The following is a 19117-nucleotide window of genomic DNA, read 5'->3' on the forward strand; positions in this document are numbered from 1 at the left end:
GGAAGTGTCTGCTCTGAGTTTGTACAGAGTCTAGCCCAGTGGGTAGATACATACGTATTGTACGCTGCATCCAGTACTGCCTGAGGATGCCACAGGGGCTGCAGCTGTGTCCTGACAAGGCCTGATGATAGGGTGGGGCCAAGGGGGCATTTGCCGTAAGGCCCAGCAATTTAAAAGGGCCCGGAAATGGCCAGAGCCATGGACCTTTTAAATTGCTGCTGGAGCCTCAGGTGGCATGCACTGGGAAACTCTGAAGAGCTGGCTGGAGGAGGCTAGTCCCTAGCCCTGCCCCTTCCACCCAAGGTCCCGCACTTTGCCCAGGGCCCAGTGAAATCTCTTGGCCACCCTGGTTGATCTCACAAGGTTGAGATCCACTAATCAAGCACAATATGGTCCTGGCCTAGGCTGGGGCTACTATGTGCAATAATGTCAATGGCTGGACAAAGACCACAAGGTCATCAGAGGCAGGTTACTGAACAGGCAACAATTTATGTGCCTTCTGAGGTGAGCTGGTTTTGACCTGTTCAACACAATTTTCTCTTATTCAGTGTCATGACAGAAACAAAGGTGAGAGAATGCAGGTGGGCGAGGCTCTTAGTAGACCAACCACTGTTGGTAGAAGGGACACATTTTTTAATGTGACCGAGCTCTTCCTTGGGTCTGGAGAAAGTCACCAGAGCATCCAGGGTAAAATACGAGGTGGAACAGATTGTGAAGCATAAGGGGTGATATTCATTTTAAGTGGTCTCCTACACAAGGTAAAATCCCTTATGTTTAGCAATTGGCCCTACCTCATATTTTGCTTTGATATGCTGGCTCTTCCTCACCTCAGAAAGAGCACAGCGACCCTTGAAAGCTTGTCCCTTCTGCTCACAGAAGTTGGTCCCATCAAAGACAATACCTCACCTTCTTTGTCTCATGTCTGGAGACCAACACAGCTACAACAAATGTGGCACTTACTCAACACTCACTTAACCAAGTAGAGACACTAGAAATGCAGCAGTTTATTAGAGGCACAAACATGAACAATTCTCCCATACTAACACCCTTCCATCCCACAGCTCTATGCATCTCATTCAACTCTGGCCTTAAATTCCAGTCATTATATCAAAAGTGGAGGGGAGCCTGAGGTGTGAAGTTTGGGGCTTTTGGACCACTCCATTCCTCCAGGACTGTTTCTAATGGGTCTTTCCTGCACTTCTGCAGTAGCTTTAGCAGAATTGCATAAAAGCATAAATTCCTTTTAAAGAAAAGGCTGCTGTAGGCTTTCAACTCCTGCATCAAATGGATAGCCTTCCCTCTCACCCACTGACACACCCAGATCAGTGACTTTGGTCTTGAGGGGATAGTTAGATAATGATCAGACATAGGGTGTTTCTAGGGTTGCTTCCACCTGTCTCTTCTTCCATTCTGTCTGAGAGATGATCACTGTCTGGAAGGTACATAAAGGACAATAGAAACGGAACAGCATTGCCATGTATTTCTCTGATGAGATCATTGTCCATTGTGGGCTTTAGAGCTACAGAAGACGCACCCACAGGGACAAATTCCAAGCTGTAAAGGCCGCGCCTGGCTCAAGGGGGAATGTAGGTGATTAAGCATTACGGAACAAGAGTCCATTGAGCAAATGGGTTTATTTTCGCTCGTCAATTACAGCTGAGATTTGGAAACAGGGGAAAACCCCTTTAAGCAGAGTCCTCATTGCTGCATTCAGGTACAATCTGGCTTATGAACACCGCTGACGTTCCAGGTGTTTGGATATGAGATTTTCCATTGGGCAATTTGGTGTACTCCTGATATATGCAAGACACATTTCTAGCTATTATTTCTAACATGCTCGTCATCTTGGTGTCAAGCCATACCCTGTGTACTCTCCTGCTGCTTGCCTCTTACAGGGCCATGCGTCCTTTGCAAGCCGGGTCACCTCTTGTTTTCCATTAGAAAAAAAGTAACATCTACACAGCATAGAGAAGGTGGTGAGGTTTAATTCCATTTTTTTAATAAACCACTTTAAGACTGCTGGATGGTAGGTGGTGTAGAAATGCAAAGCATCATCCCTAAACATGCAGCGTACCTGCAGGGTTAATGTAAAGTAATTTCTGTCTCCTAATCTGAAGCGCAGATTCCAATGGTAATTACATTAGGGCCTACCCTGTGAGATTACTGATAACCTTCAGCAATAATGAGAGGCAGCATTGCCTAGTGTCTGGCTCAGAAGTCTGAGATCTGATCCTAGCTCTGAGTTGCTGAGGGCAATTTTAGGCAAATCACTCATTTAGGCCAGGTCTTCACTAAATGGAAGATTGACACTGCCATGATTGATCTTCCAGAGTTTGATTTAGTGAGTCTAGTTAAGACTTGCTAAATCAAACTCAGAGGGTACCAGCTGTGGGGACAGTAGGGAAACTCAAAACCATTCAGACAAAATGGAAGAAGAGGCAGTTGGAAGCAATCCTAGAATCACCCCATGATTCTAATTAACTTGTAATTAACATAGCAGGAATTGCCTATCTTGATTCAATGTTCCCTTTCAGTGTAGACCTGGCCTCAGTTTCCCTCTCTTCAAAAGGAGGGGAATTTTTATACTTCCTGCCAGGGACTTTGTGACAATTCATCATGAGTGCTTTGACAACACAATGTGCTATATAAGAAAGCATTGATTAAAAGGGTTGTTATTATGATTGGAATAAGTTCTTGGAAGGAATTTCACTGAAGATCGCGCTTGTTTGAACAATGGAGTATTGCAGTCCCAGAGCTCTAGTCATTTCCCTCTTAAATCAGCTGTCAGCTCTCTCCATCACCTGGCTCCCAACACTTGGTAATGCGTCTGGCTCCCTAGTGTGCTGCTAGGGGTCTCTGACATCTCATTTGTAATGCAGTGACCTCCTACACCACAGTCAAAAGCTCTTGACCAACTACAGTCATTGGGGATGGTTCAGATAGTGCTTGGTCCTGCTACGAGGGCAGGGGACTGGACTTGATGTCCTTTCAAGGTTCCTTCCAGTCTTATGATACTATGATTATATAGGTCACTGGAAGTGACAGGAGAAGATGAAGCCTGTTTGCTTCAGGGCCTCTTGCTCCATAGCACTTAATCACCTACATTCATCCTCCAAGCCAGTCCGGACCTGAAGGGTTGGAAGTTGTGCAATCATCTGCTTTTTTCTGTAGGTGTCTAGCCCACACGGACCATTGTGAACACGATGGAGCCTGACGTAGAGACCCAGCAATTAAAGCAGTGGTGGGCAGCTTGCACCCTGTGGGCTACATGTGGACCATCGAGGTTCTACGTGTGGCCTGCGAGACATTTTCTTTATCGTTGCTCATGTGCAGAGCTCCCAGATTCCACAGGTTTCTTGCTGTGTAGTTATTTGCCTACCAGTGTTACTAAAGTGACACACACGTAACAGGAAGTGAGGTGGGTGCTGACTGCACACCACATTGACGGGGAGAGCCGTGTGCTCCCTCTGCAGCCAATCAAAGCGCTGCTACAGCTCAATCTGCACAACCCGCACATTCTAGGCCCACAATCACAGGTCTCCTGGGAGACCGTCTTGGTTCCGACAATCTTGCAGCCCACTGAGATGGAGGAGGTCTACTCATGCAGCCCACTCACTAGCCTAGGTTGCCATCGCTGGATTAAAGGAATGACGTTTCTGAGGCCTGACCGAAAGAGGAAAGAGGCCTCATGCTCCAGCTGAGCTCTGGATTCCAAGCCAGTGAGGCTATGCTTTTAGGAGATTCCTAATGACTACTTAATGCAATTAGTGTAGCCTCTACTGAAGCAGCACTTCACAGGGAGCAGCCCTGGGTACCCTGCCCTTTGAAACAGCCTGCGTCAGAGCACCTCCGGGGATAAAAGATGCCGAGCTGCTGGGGCTCTGACAAGAGGGAGGTTTCGTGATTGGGGAACCTGTTGGGTGCTTCTTGCTGTCAATTGCAGCAGCTCCAGTGGGAGGAGGAGGCCTCCTGGGACATTCCCAGCTGGTCCCTCAGGAGTCCTGGCCCTGACTCAGCTGCGACGCAAGATGGTGAGGCCAGGAATGAGCGGGCCCCTGTGACTAGTACACAGTAGCCAGGCACAGCCCCCACCATGCAGCACAGGCACTCTGGGAGTGGCTGCACCTCACAATCATGGCACTAGGGTGATCTAACCCCTTCTGTTGTCTTGGGCCAGAATTAAAAATGTGTTTCCCTCTCAGCCGCTCCACCTGGCGGCAGGAAGGAAATAATCGGCCTCCTATTTTCACTCCCTCACGCCTGCCCCCATCCCCCATCAGTTCACTGTCTTTGTCCCTTTTCACCCACAGCCAATCCCTTGGCAGCCCATTGGCAGCGCTGGCTCCCCTCTCCTCATAACCCTAAGGAGTGAATCTGCCCTATCAGTTCAGAGAGAACAGCTCCCACCATGGCTAAGGGTGGTTAACTACCACGGCGCTTTGCGACCCTCTTCAGCATGCAGTCCTGTCTACCTGCACTGCCAGACAGAGCCTGCACAGGGAAAGCAGATGGGGCCACGCTCAAGGGCTGGTATGAGCAAGGGGCCAGCATTCCTGGGTGCATCGTTTTACTCCCTTCCCAACCCTGGTCCTTCAGCACTGCCCTGTTCATTCCCGGAGCTGGGACCCGACAGCCAAGACCGCCTGGCTGTTGCAGGGAGTGGAAGGTTTCTTCAACTGCCATGTGCTTCATATCCCCCACTCCTGGGGGTACAGTAGGCATTAAAGGGGACCTAGGGGGCTCTTCTGCACTAGGGTGCCAAGAAAACAGTCCTGTATTTTTGCAATACAGCATTGGCTGTCCTTGCCAACATTGACAGCCACGTGAATTGTGAACCCAGACTGACCTTGGTTGGACCCAAGTCTCACAGCAACATGATGGGTTAGGGTTAGGGTAATGTAACCCTGATGTAATGCCCCATTAAGGCTGTGTCCAGACTCCATGCCTCCGTCGACGGAGGCATGTAGATTAGCCAGATCGGAAGAGGGAAATGAAGCCGCGATTAAAATAATCGCGGCTTCATTTAAATTTAAATGGCTGCCCCGATCTGTCGATCAGCTGTTTGTCGGCAGATCGGGAGAGTCTGGACGCGATGCCCCGACAAAGAAGCCTTTCTTCATCGACACAGGTAAGCCTGGTTTCACGAGGCTTACCTGTGTCGATGAAGAAAGGCTTCTTTGTCGGGGCATCGCGTCCAGACTCTCCCGATCTGCCGACAAACAGCTGATCGGCAGATCGGGGCAGCCATTTAAATTTAAATGAAGCCGCGATTATTTTAATCGCGGCTTCATTTCCCTCTTCCGATCTGGCTAATCTACATGCCTCCGTCGACGGAGGCATGGAGTCTGGACACAGCCTAAGACTTTCTGACTTGGGTCTATGGCTTGCCCTGCCTGCACACTGCTTGGACTCTTGTCACAGGAAGACCTGGTCTTTGACCAAACCTGGCCCCAAGTGCTTGTTAACTAGAGTTGTCTGTGGACAGAAGGTGGGTTCAGGCTCCTATCTGAATAAGAGCCGGGGTTTGGGGTGCAGTGTAGACATACCCCAAGAGTAGCCAAACACCTAATGCTTCGGGAGAGCTCAGTGGAAAGCACTTGAAATTCACTCTTTTTGCCCCGTCGCATGTTTCCAGCTAACATGGAATGGGCAAAGGAACTTTGCATGGAATGGAGGGTCTGACGGTGAGCTCAGAGGCGTGTAAACCTGAACAGAACATCGGCATGACTCATTTCTCAACTCCAGCTGATTTCGAGAACATTCTGTAATGAGATGGCAGTGGCCCAGCCCTACAGAGGTGTGTAAATGGCTGCTGTAGGCTGGCTTTGTGGAATACAGGTTAGGCAACCATGCATCCTCGGGTTTACACTGGTTTTAAAACTTCTTTTTTTAATTCTCTCCAAGATTGTGAGATGAATTTTGGTGCTTGCGAAAGTAGGTATCAAAATCCCCATATTTACGGTACCACCCAGAGCCAGGCGCCACACAAAATTCCACCACCTGCCCCATATCTGTGCCCTGCGACACTACCACCACACTGCCAGCGTCCTTCTACTGCCAGACAGCAACTCCACCCTTCCCTCAACCTCCAGTTTGGCACTGCCAATATACTTCTTTCCTGATCTGCAACACACTTCTGCACACAGACTCACATACCTCTTGGCAAGCACACCTTAGTTCTGACCTGCAACACCCCTGGGTATTCCAGTTTTGAACGAACCCATCCCTCTCTCTCTCTCTCTCTCGTCCTGTCCTGTCCTGTCCTGTCCTGTCCTGTCCTGCTTCTCTGTCCTGTCCTGTCCTGCTTCTCTGTCCTGACTTGCAACCTCCCTGTTATTCCAGTGCTGAGACACAACACAGCACTACCAATGCACTGCACTGCAATGCTTGCCTATATTACTCTATTCCAGTCCTGGCTCCTCCTTGAGCAGAGAATGTCCGTTACACTATATCACTGCAGCCAGTTTTTACACTTAGACTAGGCCCAAACCACTCAAATAATTTTCACTTCTGATCTAATCCAGTATCCAAATCAGGGCTCCCAGAGGGGAAAAGTCCCACAAGATCCCTATATGTAGATCTGAGAGAATTAAATTTATTTTTTTCATTGTATTGTTAAATTTTCACAGTTCTAAAAAATGATGTGTTTTAAGTTTTTTCTTCAATGTTTACCAGTCTGAATGTTCTCAGCGGTGGGAAATTATGGGAGGAGTCAGACAATTGGGGTGAGACAATACTTATTCAGGGAGCATAGATGTTGAGATTCAAAAAGGTAACGTTTTATAACTCTTAACACTCACAATTTCAACATATTAAAACATACAAGGTAATTATACTTAAATCAAACACTAACAGGTTCCCAAGTAGCGTTTTTCTTACCTTACCTAGCTGTAAATTTTGTATTAATAGACAGATTTTTGTTGGCTTTTGAGTGTACAGGGAAACTAACTGTAATGGGGCCACTGCCCCCACTTTGGCCAGAAGGGGTTAAAGCAGGCTGGAGGGAGCTTGCACAGAGCCCCAGCTAATCAGAAAGAGACAATCAGAGGGCTGCTTGCTGCGGCAGTCCTGTTACAAGGAGCTGCTCAGCAGAGCAGAGGGGAGTTGGGTCCTTATGAGGGAGGGTGCAGGACTGGTTCCCAGTGAGGAAGAAACACTTGGAGAGATCAGAGCTGGGCAGGCTCAAGGGAGCAGGAGAGAGGCTCCAACCTGAAACCTGCCAGGCTGTTGCCTTGATTCAAGAGCCAGAAGGGTGCAAGGGTCACAGGGAAGTGGCCCAGGGAAACGAGAAGTGGCCCAAGGAAACAGTCAAGGGGGAAAGAAGGAAGGCAAGAGATGGAGGGCAGGAGATGGCCAGAGGGTCCCTGTGCCAGGACCCCGAATAGTTTCCTTTTACACTGCACCTTGCTACCAAGGAGTATACAGACTATACAGACTGAAGCATGCCCCTGAGACAGGGGGCTAGATCAGGGGTGGGGAGCCTAAGGCCTATAGGCTGGATGTGGCCCCTGGGTTGCCTGGATCTGGACCCTGAAGCTTAGGGCTCCCCCAGCATTGGGGAGCCTGCGCTGGAACTCCAGCTCCCCTCCCCCGCCACCTCCGGTCCCCAACTGATTTTTCTGTGTCAGTGGCCCCACCCCAAAAAAGGTTCCTCATCCCTGGGCTAGATTTTGGAGTTGCAGTTAGTTACGGTAGCAGGTGTAAAGATTGATTAGAGCTGATAAAATGGGAAGTGACTGTCTAGGAAGGAGTACTGCAAAAAGGGATCTGGGGGTCATAGCGGACCACCAGCTAAATACGAGTCAACAATGTGACACTGTTGCAAAAACAAGCAAGCAGCATTCAGGGACACATTAACAGGAGTGTTGTGAGCAAGACACAAGAAGTCATTCTTCTGCTCTACTCTACGCTGATTAGGCCTCAGCTAGAGCATTGTTTCCAGTCCTGGGCACCACATTTCAGGAAAGATGTGGAGAAATTGGAGACGGACCAGAGAAGAGCAACAAAAATGATTAAAGGTCTAGAAAGCATGACTTACAAGAGAAGGCTGAAAGAATTGGGTTTGTTTAGTTCAGAAAAGAGAAGACTGAGAGGGGACATAACTGTCAAGTATCTAAAAGGATGTTACAAGAAGGAGGGAGAAAAATTGGTCTCCTTAATCTCTGATGATAGGACAGGAGGCAATGGGCTTAAATTGCAGCAAGGGAGGTTTGGGTTGGACATTAGGAAAATCTCCCTGTTAGGGTAGTTAAACCCTGGAATAAATTGCCTAGGGAAGTTGTGGAATCTCTATCACTGAAGATATTTAAGAGTGGGTTAGATAAATTTCTGTCAGGGATGATGTAGATGGTGCTTGGTCCTGCCGTGGACTTGATGACCTCTCGAGGTCCCTTCCAGTTCTAGTCTTCTGTGATTCTATGATATCCTCGGAAGGGGGCGAGAGACTGGAGTAGTGGGCACTGCTGGCAGGCAGTGTGCCGAAGAAGACGCCACTGTTCTGAGAGTGGTGTGGGTCAAAGGAGAGCTAGCGGAGTGACAGGTGAGACACTAGCAAATTCCCAGTGTGACCCAGGTGTTGTGGCAGCGAGTCAAACTCTACTACATCGGCATTCACCAATAACCCTGCCTCCTGAATCCTTCCAAGCCTGACTGTATGGGGTTAGGAGTTCACATTAATGGGCAGCAATGTACTGCCATGTCTATTGTGAATAATATTGGAACTGACCCAAGATTTTATTCAAAGTGCTCTACAAACATGAACTGATTAATCCTCCTAGCATCCCAGTGAGGCAACCAGAGGTTCATGTTCCCCATTCCTACAGACTGAGGGAAAGGCTGACACAGCATGATTAAGCGACTTGCTGCCCAATGAGGCAATATCGGAACTCCTGAGTCCTGAGGGCCAGCGCTCTGTTCATCACCGTGGCACAACATGTCTCTTAGCATGCTGACAGGTTCTAGCAGAGCTGTAACAATATGGCTTTTCTGTAGCCATGTTGGAAGGCCTGTGCTAGGCCGTAACCAAAGCTGCCTTCTGCCCCCAAACTGAAGAGCAGCAGCCATTACTGTAAGGCCTGGAGTCACATACTCACAATTCCATCTAAATTGTATTAAAAAGTATCACACCAGGCTGCGAGGAGGGGACTTTGTCCTGATAGCTCCCCCACCTGTCACCAGATAAAGAAACAGATCTCAAGATGGGTAAAGAAAACTCAAGTAACACCATTCTGTCTTGCAAGAAACTGCTTATCAATACTTGAGGTTGTGGAATCCTCATTCTATGATCATTGTCATTACACTTTCCTAATGTTTGACTGTGTGATTTCTGTCTGGTTTGTAACTGTTTCTGTCTTTTGTATGATTAATTTTGCTAGGTATAAATCAATTAAGGTGGTGGGATATGATTGGTTAGGTCATTTTGTTATGATTGGTTAGTAAAATTATACTAAAATAATTGGTTTAGGTATAGCTAAGCAAGATTCAGGTTTCATTATATAAATTGGGGTCCAAGAAGGAGAAAAAAAATAAGATCGGAAGTAACAGAAGCAGAAGGAAGGAAGCAAAAGGCTGAAAGAAGACCAAAGGGAGACAAGGAACACCAAGAAGAAGAACTCACCTCCAAGACCCAGCCTAAGATAAGTGTTGCCAGGACTCTCCTGCACAACCGTGACATGAAGCAGCTAAGATCCAGAGAGACTGACCTTGCCTGGCCAACAGGGGAAGTCTGCCTGCCTTTATCAGGATTGGTGAGCACGACACCGTGTGCTTAGCATGTGTATTCTGCTTGTTTGGGAATTGTCAATAAATAGAGGAGAAGGCTATTACTGTGTGAGGCTCTTTCAGTGGCTAAAGGTCCTGCCAACCCGCAGGAAGATGCGCCCTGAGCCCTAGGAATTGGGTAAGGGCGGGAGTGTAAATTAACAGGGTTGCACCTTGAGCCCTAGGAACTGGGTAAAGATGTGTGTCCCTACAGTGGAAGGGATAGAGAAATTTGTGCGGGTAACAAAATCATTGGCTCATGCTGCTCTTCGGTGCTCTAGTTAATTATGAGAGGGGGGCCCAGACAAAAGGCTGGGTCCCAAAAACCCTTGACTTGATCTGAACCTGCCAGCTGGGGCCATCTCTAGTTATTTCAAAGCCCCAGGATCACATCACTGCAGCTGGTATTTACCAGGGCATTTTTGGCCACAGCAGAACTCATTTAAGTCAGTTCTGCTGATATTAATAAAAGGCAATATTTACCTGACTTCAACTGATATGACAGCACTTTTAATGAGCAATGACAGTCCAGGAATTTAACTACTAAAACGCATATCAACAGAAGACCATTATATTGACTCCTTTTTTGTTTTGGCTCCCACCCATGGGCCACAAGTTAAGCAACTGCATCAACCCAAACCGCACTGTGGGCCGCAAACAAATAGGCCATGGGCCGCGTGTTGAGTAGCCCTGCACTAAAGGAAGAGGAAGACATCCTGTCTAGGGTTGAGATATACAGTGTGTATCTGTTATGAACAGAAAGCAGCTGCCATTTTGGATCCTACTGCGACCAGCTGCTGTGGAGGAAATGCATACTCTAGACTCTCCCCGTGGATGCTCCTTGTTAATGGAAAAACATAACATCCTGCCATTTTCTGGGACAGATCTGGGGAGCGGTGCTGCAGAGACCGAGTGCCAAGATTTTCAAATGGTGTCTATGTACTGCAAGAAGCAGACAAGGACTTAAATTCGTTGACAAATATGGGATCAGGCCCTAACGTTTCAGGGGAGAATATAGATGCATTTACTGAAGTGAGAGTGAAAGCAGGAAAATGTACGAGCTATTTTCAGGTTTCAGAGAGGTAGCCATGTTAGTCTGTTGCAGCAAAAATAACAAGGGGCGTGACTACACAGCAGGGCTTAACTCGAAATAAGCTACGGAAATTGAACTACATCAATTGTGTAGCTTATTTCGAAATAGCTTTTTCCGAGTTTTGGTGCTGTCTATACAGCACTTATTTTGAAAAGGGGCACTCTTCCTCTGACTTCCTGTACTCCTCATAAAATGTCAGAGTAAGAAGTCCTCCAGCTTGACAGTAGTTTGACATTATGTCGAAATAACTGCTGGCTTGTGTAGACGTGGACTGTCATTTCAAAATAATATTGTTGTGTAGACATAGCCTAGGAATCCAATGGCACTTTACAGATGAACAAATTTATTAGGGTATTAGGGCATAAACTTTCATGTGCTACAACTCACTTACTCAGTGTACATCTGGACTACAGAGTTTTTCTGGGATACTGGAAGTATCTTTTCTCTGTAGTGTAGGCACAGCCTCAGATACTGAAGGAAGGAAGGAAGATGGGCGTATGACATCAGTGCTAATTAAATCAGAATGGATGTGGCTCACCTCCAACAGTGATGAAAAGGCGAGAGTACCTGAATGGGAAATTACCTATTGCAATGCGAGAACCACTCTGTGTGTTTCAGTTTCACTTCAGAGGCAGGGGGAAATCTCACATTAATTGAAGGAACAAGCGAGTCACCCTCTGAATCCAGAGCATTTTATTTATTTAAAAAGTTACAAAACACATCAGTGCAAGACACGTTAGTTCCTTGTTCATTCTCGTTTTCAATAGAAATCAAGACTAACAACTGGAGCCAAGTGAAAGATACTTTTCCAAATATCAACATTAAAAATAAGACTATATTCCTTTGTATTGACACATAGATTCTTGTCAAACATTAGCATTAAGGCTGTATAATCTATTATGTATTTGAGAGAGTCTGTACATCTGTCTGTCTGTGCATTCGTTTATCCATGAGTCTGTCAGTTCAAGAACTCCTCCTAAATGGTAAGAGCTAAGACTTCCTCTTGCTGTAACTTAAAGCATGGTCAGGGTTTGATTGTACCAGGATGATGGGATATGTCTGGAACGCAACTGTTTCTCATCAAACAGAAAGGGAGAGATGTGGTAACAGGGAGAGGTGTGCTCACGAATGACCATAGGGGGCAGCAAGTGACCCAGCCCCAATCTGCCCCTGGGAGCAGCCACTGGCCAGCCAGCACAGCCCCAACTGCCCTGGGCCAGGAGAGCAGCCAGTGGGTGGATGGGCTCACCCATGGCCCTGAGCCCCCACCTCCTTCCCCAAACCGTCCCACACCTCCTAGCCCCCTGCCCTTACTCCAGCACCCTCTGCCCTGAGCCCCCAAATCCCTGCTCTGACTCCTGCACTTTCTGCCCTGAGCCTCTCCTCTCCCCCCAATCCTGACTCCTGCACCCCCCTCATCCTCAGTCCGCTACCCTGAAGGAACTGAGCAAGGCCGGGTAAATCTTCTAGTATCTCTTTATAATAGAGACATACTGCAGTAAAAAATGTTACAAGAAAAAATGTTATGCCCTCCTGTGTTCCAAACCCTCCCAATAAAACTGAACCCCACTTGAAAGAATCTTGGTTCAGCCGAATCGTGGCCCTGTCCTGGATTTCCATGTGCCATGCTCACAATTTAACAGCAGCATGCAGGCCCAATGATGGGGGAAGAGGGGCAAAGGGGACTCTGGGGGGCTCTGAGGCCTGGGGGTTGTGCTGCGCTTGGGCAAATGCATAGGGCTGGCTTCCCTAGCCCCATCCCTTCTGCCTGAGTCTCTGACCCTTCGAGGAGCACAGAGCTGCCCCCACCCTTGCTCAGGGACCTGCAGAGGCTGTTGGCTCCCCTGGCAGGATGCGAAAGGAGAGAAGGGTGGGAAGTGAGGTTAGGATTACAGCAGCCTGGTGTTATCACATCCTTTCCTGTCTCAAAGTGGTGTTAACCGTTAGAATGTATGCTTGAAAAATGTTGACTGGAAACACTTTATTTATGGGTAGGTTAACTTTTAACTCAAGTCCAGTTACGAAATGCTGACAGGCCTGTCTGAAGCCAGGAGAGGTACAGTCAGATCTGGTTTGTTCAGGAGAGCTTACTCGAGACTTTTACGAGGACTGGGCAATGGCCAGAGACACTCAGAGTCTAATCCAAAGAAAAACACTTCTGATTTGTGTCAGGCATTGCACGATTCCTGAGACCAGCACACTGGTCAGATTACTTAGCTGCCACCAGAGATGTGGCAGGCAGAAATGTATCCTGCGTGTCTGTGGGCTTCTACAGCCATGTCTACGGAATACATCCCATAATCTTTACCTATGCCTTTCGGTTCCACACCCGTGGCATTAGCTGCTTGGGTCTATTGTCACACACTGATCCCTGATATGCCTGACCCTATTAAGCACAACAGGTGGCGTCAGTTCTGGTGTCTGCATTTTGTTACAAATTGAGTGGTAAGGCAGGTCGCCATTTTTGTGTTTGGCGATGGCCCCCCCATTCTGGTTAGCCTGGACACGATTTGGATCGTCAGCAAGGTCCTCCTGTGTGGATCGATAATTCTCTAGAGTCAAATTTACACTGGAGATGGTTGGGGGCAGACTCATTGTCAGCGTCTTCTTTGCCTTCAACCGTCGATAGCAGAGTATGAGCGACAAGACCATTATATCCAAGAGCAACTCAAACATTTCGACCACAGACAACACGGAGGACCCAAACCACAGACTCCACTGACTTCCCATATTGGACAAGAGCAGATTCACCTGTGAATGGGATATAGAAGGATTGAATGGTTACATTGACGAGATACACGGCGCAGCTCACGAAATAGGAACCTCTCGCATTTCACCAACAGGTGATTAGATAGAGGTAGGACAACTCAGCATTTCACACATAAGACCAGGTCTACAATAGAGCTGGGAGCTCAGCTTAAGGTTCGCAACTCCAGCTACATAAAACACATAGCTGGAATCAGCTTACATTAAGCAAAGCTTGGCACTGTCTTCACAGTGGGAGGCCCATGGGAGCAAATGCTCCTATTGGCTTCCCTTGGCTCCTTGTGACTGTGAGAAGTACCAGTGCCGATTGGAGCTGTCCTCAGAGTTCGATTTAGCAGGTCTTCACTAGACCCGCTATATCGAATGCCAGAAGATTTATCTCCCGCGCAGCAAATGAAGATGTGGCCTTAGTTTTCTTCTGGAATACTGTGTGCAGATGTCATTGTCTCATCTCAAAAAGGTACCTTGGCATCAGAAAAAGTTCAGAAAAAGGGCCACAAAAATGATTAGGGGTTTGGAATGGCTGCCATCTGAGAGATTAATAAGACTGCGACTTTACAGTTTAGAAAAGAAGAGATCGAGGGGAGATACGATAGAGGTCTATAAAATCATAATAGGCATGGAGAAAATATATAAGGAAAATGTATTTAATTGTTCTGATAACACAAGAACTAGGGGTCACCAAATGAAAATAATAGGTTGCAGGTTTAAAAAAAAAAACAAAAGAAAATATTTATTCATGCAATGCACAACCTGTGGAACTCCTTGCCAGAGGATGTTGTGAAGATCACAACTTTACCAAGGTTCAGAAAAGAGCTAGATAAATTGGGGGATAGTTCCATCAATGGATATTAGCCAGGATGGGTAGGAATGGTGTCCCTAGTCTCTGGGAAGCTGGGAATGGGTGCCAGGGGAGGGATCACTTGATGATTCCCTGTTCTGTTCATTCCCTCTGTGGCATCTGGCATTGGCCAATGCTAGAAGACAGGATACTGGGCTAGATGGACATCTGCTCTGACCCAGTATGGCCGTTCTTATGTTCTTTAAATTGGGGGAAGAGGGGGAAAAAAGATTATTTGCCCCAGGGAATGAAATCCAAAGGGCCAAATACAGCACTGGCAGGAGAGATGCAGGCTTCCTTAAATGTACTCTCATTTTATTTTCTGGAGGAAGTTCTCTGTCCAGGGGCTGGATACAGAACATTAATCCATTTCACAAAAGATGATGCACAAGCAGATGCTAAGAGGTTCCAGTCTCTGTCTACCCACGTCAGCTTGAGACCAGTGAGCTAGAGGTTAAAGACTCCACACCTGATTTCTGATTACCTTGGGCACTGCAGCACTTTGCTTTTGACCCTAACATTTTCCAAAATGTGTCCAAATGCAGCGGGAGTTGTAACACACAAGTCTCAGTGTGGGTCTCTCCCCTAGACAACTAAGCCTATTGCAATGTCTGTACCTGCCCACAGTGCAAACCCTCTGGCTTGGATCCTGAAAGTCCATGCACAGTGGGGAGTGCCAGAGTTTTCCACCCCAACCTGAGTATGTGGCAGCCTCTCTCTTTATGTGTCCATTCTTTGATGGCAAAAGGCTTATTAAACAAGGCTTTCCCTGTAAACACTAATCACAGGCTAGATGTTGATTGGGAACAAAGTTAGTGTAGTACTGTGTGTTTGCGAAATATCTTTTGATTTTATTTAACCCCATCTGTTTGCATCTTCCCTCAAAAGCTTCCGATGTTAGACTCTGGAATCATGGAATCATAGAATGATAGAACATTAGAACTGGAAGGGACCTTGAGAGGTCATCAAGTCCAGTCCCCTGCCCTCACAGCAGGACCAACCACCATCTAGACCAGGGCTACTCAACACGCGGCCCGTGGCCTGTTTGTTTGTGGCCTGCAGTGTGGTTGGGGTTTACACAGGGCTCAACATGCGGCCCATAGGTGGGAACCAAAACAAAAAAGTAATCAATATAATGGTCTTCTGTTGATATGCGTTTTAGTAGTTAAATTCCTGGACTGACATTGCTCATTAAAAGTGCTGTCATATAGGTGGAAATCAGGTAGATATTGCCTTTTATTAATATCAGCAGAACTGACTTAAATGGGGCGTGTGTGTTGTGCAGTCTTGCCTTAATCTTTGTATTCATGCTCGTCAGTGTGACAGAAGCGATTTGCATTTATTTGCATATATATGCAACCAGACTTAAGTTGCAGCCCTCGGCATGTGCTGTGAAGTATCATTGTGGCCCCCAGGGCTTCAATGTTAGGTAGCCCTGGTCTAGACCATCCCTGACAGATGTCTATCTAACCTGCTCTTAAGTATCTCCAGAGATGGAGATTCCACAACCCCCGTAGGCAACTTATTCAAGTGTTTAACCACCCTGACAGTTAGGAAGTTTTTCCTAATGTCCAACCTAAACCTCCCTTGTGCAGTTTAAGCCCACTGCTTCTTGTCCTAACAAGAATGAAGACTAACACAATGAATTGATCCAATACAACTTACTGTGTACACAGGAGATTCATCGACAGACTTGTAGCTCAATTGCTGGTAGAAGATATTCACCTTCGCCAAGTCTCTCCTTCAAAAGAGAAGGGGGCAATCAGAGATTGGTTCTCTTCAGGACATTCCACCAAGTCTAAATTTTGCTTCAAAAATTTGATATTTTTCAACAGAGAAAACCTACAAAGAGGCCTTTACAGTGGGCCAAAGGATGTCTAGCAATGGATTTAAATGGCTAAACAAAAGGAAGATAAAATAAAAAAAACAGATTCAAACCCCAGTCAGATCAGCGGGAGTCTTTCCTATCAATTTCAATGGGCTTTGGAGCACATTCAGAAATCATAGCACCACGATGCTTGGTGTCTAAACCATTAGTTTGCAGAACTGGGATGTCAAATTGAATCCCTGTATCACTGGGGTTTGGCTGGCAGGCTGCAGGCCATGAGCTCTGGGGACGAGGTCTCAAGGGAAATGGAGGAAACTTTACCACCTGGGACTTTAACACTAGAAAAGATTATAAAGGGGACAACTGGGCTACGTCTAGACTGGCATGATTTTCCGCAAATGCTTTTAACGGAAAAGTTTTCCTTTAAAAGCATTTGTGGAAAAGAGCATCTAGATTGGCACGGACGCTTTTCCGCAAAAGCCATTTTCGCGATCGGCGTTTTTTTGCGTAAAACAAATCTGAGCTGTCTACACTGGCCCTTTTGCCCAAACGGGAGCAGCATAGTATTTCCGCAAGAACACTGACAATCTTACATGAGATCGTCAGTGTTCTTGCAGAAATTCAAGCGGCCAGTATAGACAGCTGGCAAGTTTTTCCGCAAAGCAGAAAAACTTGCCAGTCTAGACACAGCCCTGGTGTATAATTAAAGGGAAAAGGGATGGAATGTCCTCACAAGTCTTTTTTCCATCTTTGACCTTTACAATTCCATGAGGACAAATAGTTCAGGATCTGTCCCTAGTTTAGGTACCTTTCAGTGAAAATCCATGCCCCGATACCTTCTCTTCATGACTCACCTGTTGAAAGTAGAATTATAACCCTTCTGACGACTCAGAATCGGAAGGATCCAGTCCTGCAACACAATATTTCTATGTTACTAGAGGACACCAAATGAAGTTAATGGGTAGCAGGTTTAAAACTAATTAAAGAAAGTTCTTCTTCACACAGTGTGTAGTCAACCTGTGGAACTCCTTGCCAGAGGAGGCTGTGAAGGCTAGGACTATAACAGAGTTTAAAGAGAAGCTAGATAATTTCATGGAGGTTAGGTCCATAAAAGGCTATTAGCCAGGGGATAGAAATGGTGTCCCTGGCCTCTGTTTGTCAGAGGCTGGAGAACGATGGCAGGAGACAAATCGCTTGATCATTGTCTTCGGTCCACCCTCTCCGGGGCACTTGGTGCTGGCCACTGTTGGCAGACAGGATACTGGGCAAGATGGACCTTTGGTCTGACACAGTACAGCCGTTCTTATGTTCTTATATGTACTGGCCTGTTGCTGCTTGGAGCAGGTACCAAATAATAACTGTTGTCATTTTTATGACTCAGGTTGAATAATTTTCCATAATCCTTCTGCCTTCTGGGGGTAGCCATTGAACTTCCTCCCTGGGGCATACCTAATGTAAGGCAGATTTCACCTCTGAAAACACGAGTATTGTTAGATCCAAAAGGGGATTTAATAGGACCTTTGAATGCAAGGGATTTAAATATAGTGATCACCATCAAAAAAGCCAAGAGCATAGCAGTATCCCCTCTAAGGACCAAGAAATAGCCCCATGGTAGCATCTCAGATACATGTGGGCAGCATTCTTAGAGGGCAACAATGAAACTAATTGGGTCTTTCAAAAACACACTGATATCAACTATGTATGATAGAGTTGTACGTCCATATGGCTCATTTTCATATATACAGTAGACTTCTGATAATCCGGAACCTATGGGACCTAGGTGGTGCCAGATTATCAGATATGCCAGACTATCAGGAGGTACTATAAACTGGTTATATATATACTGTATACATTATATACTGTATATAAAGTGTTCCTAACCCTTTTTATTGTACATACTGTATACAGTATACTGTAATGTTTTAGTTTTTTTACGCCTTTTTTACCCTTTTTGCTCAGTTCAGCTGCTGCTGCTGCTGCTGTTACCTTGTGACTCATTTTTTGCCAAAGCTCACTCACTAGGCTCTTGCCATTTTGATGCTGGACTATCAGGAGTGCCGGACTATTGGATGCCGGACTATTGGAGTTTTACTGTACTTATCACCAGAGCTGTGTCTCTAATGGCTGACAGACATTGGATCATGAGACACAGGAAGATGCCATGTATATTCTCAATGGCTACTATTCTGAAACCTGAGCCTCTCACACACACTAATGATTTGACCGTCACAATACCCCGATGAGGTAGACTTTCATTAACTCCATTTTCTAGGGAACTGAGGTGCAGAGCAAATTAGTGCTGTGTCCTAGATCACACCAGGAGTCTGCTGCGGGATTAGAATTGGATCTAGACCTCTGGAGCCGCAGCAGAGTTCCTTAACTGAAAACAATCTACCCAAACACATTAGCCATTTTGGTTTATTTGAATCCAGACTTTCTATCTTGTCTTTTCACCAGACTTCTCAATATCTCCCGTGTCCTTACATGTGGGTCTCCACAATCCACTTATATCCTTGATTCCAACCACCTAGACAGGTCTGCTACCCATGGAAAACATTTCTAAACACCGTGTATCAATATTCACTCTGTACTCTACCTGAGACTTTGTTGATGGCCATTTGGCGGTCCCGGCAGACAACTTGTACCATGACTCCCTGGGAAGGCACAAGGAAAATCAGTCACTGTGCTATAAATGTGAAGGAGTGCAAGCACCGCTTTAGCAGCTTTAACTCTTTCACCACATGCACTTTTGGTGGCTTGCACTTGACACTCCCAGAACATGAGCATGCGTTTGCTAAATACACCATAATGCAAGGAATTTCCTGGCAGC

General features: G+C 46.5%; 1 protein-coding gene across 2 annotated transcripts in view; it reads right to left on the reverse strand.

Moving 5' to 3' along the window:
- Positions 1–11528: 11528 nt before the first annotated feature.
- Positions 11529–19117, reverse strand: part of SCNN1D (sodium channel epithelial 1 subunit delta) — a 37026-nt gene continuing 29437 nt past the window's right edge. For both annotated transcript variants that reach the window (XM_014575523.4, XM_075906271.2), the window contains 4 exons: positions 18884–18941; positions 17142–17197; positions 16125–16200; positions 11529–13603 (listed from right to left, as the gene is read on the reverse strand). In XM_014575523.4, the coding sequence (XP_014431009.3) occupies positions 13190–13603; positions 16125–16200; positions 17142–17197; positions 18884–18941 (604 nt within the window). In that variant the 3' untranslated portion in view covers positions 11529–13189. The remainder of the gene's footprint in view (positions 13604–16124; positions 16201–17141; positions 17198–18883; positions 18942–19117) is intronic.

Source organism: Pelodiscus sinensis, chromosome 24 (assembly GCF_052426305.1).
Source record: "Pelodiscus sinensis isolate ZL-2025 chromosome 24, ASM5242630v1, whole genome shotgun sequence".
Classification (NCBI taxonomy): Eukaryota; Metazoa; Chordata; order Testudines; family Trionychidae; genus Pelodiscus; species Pelodiscus sinensis.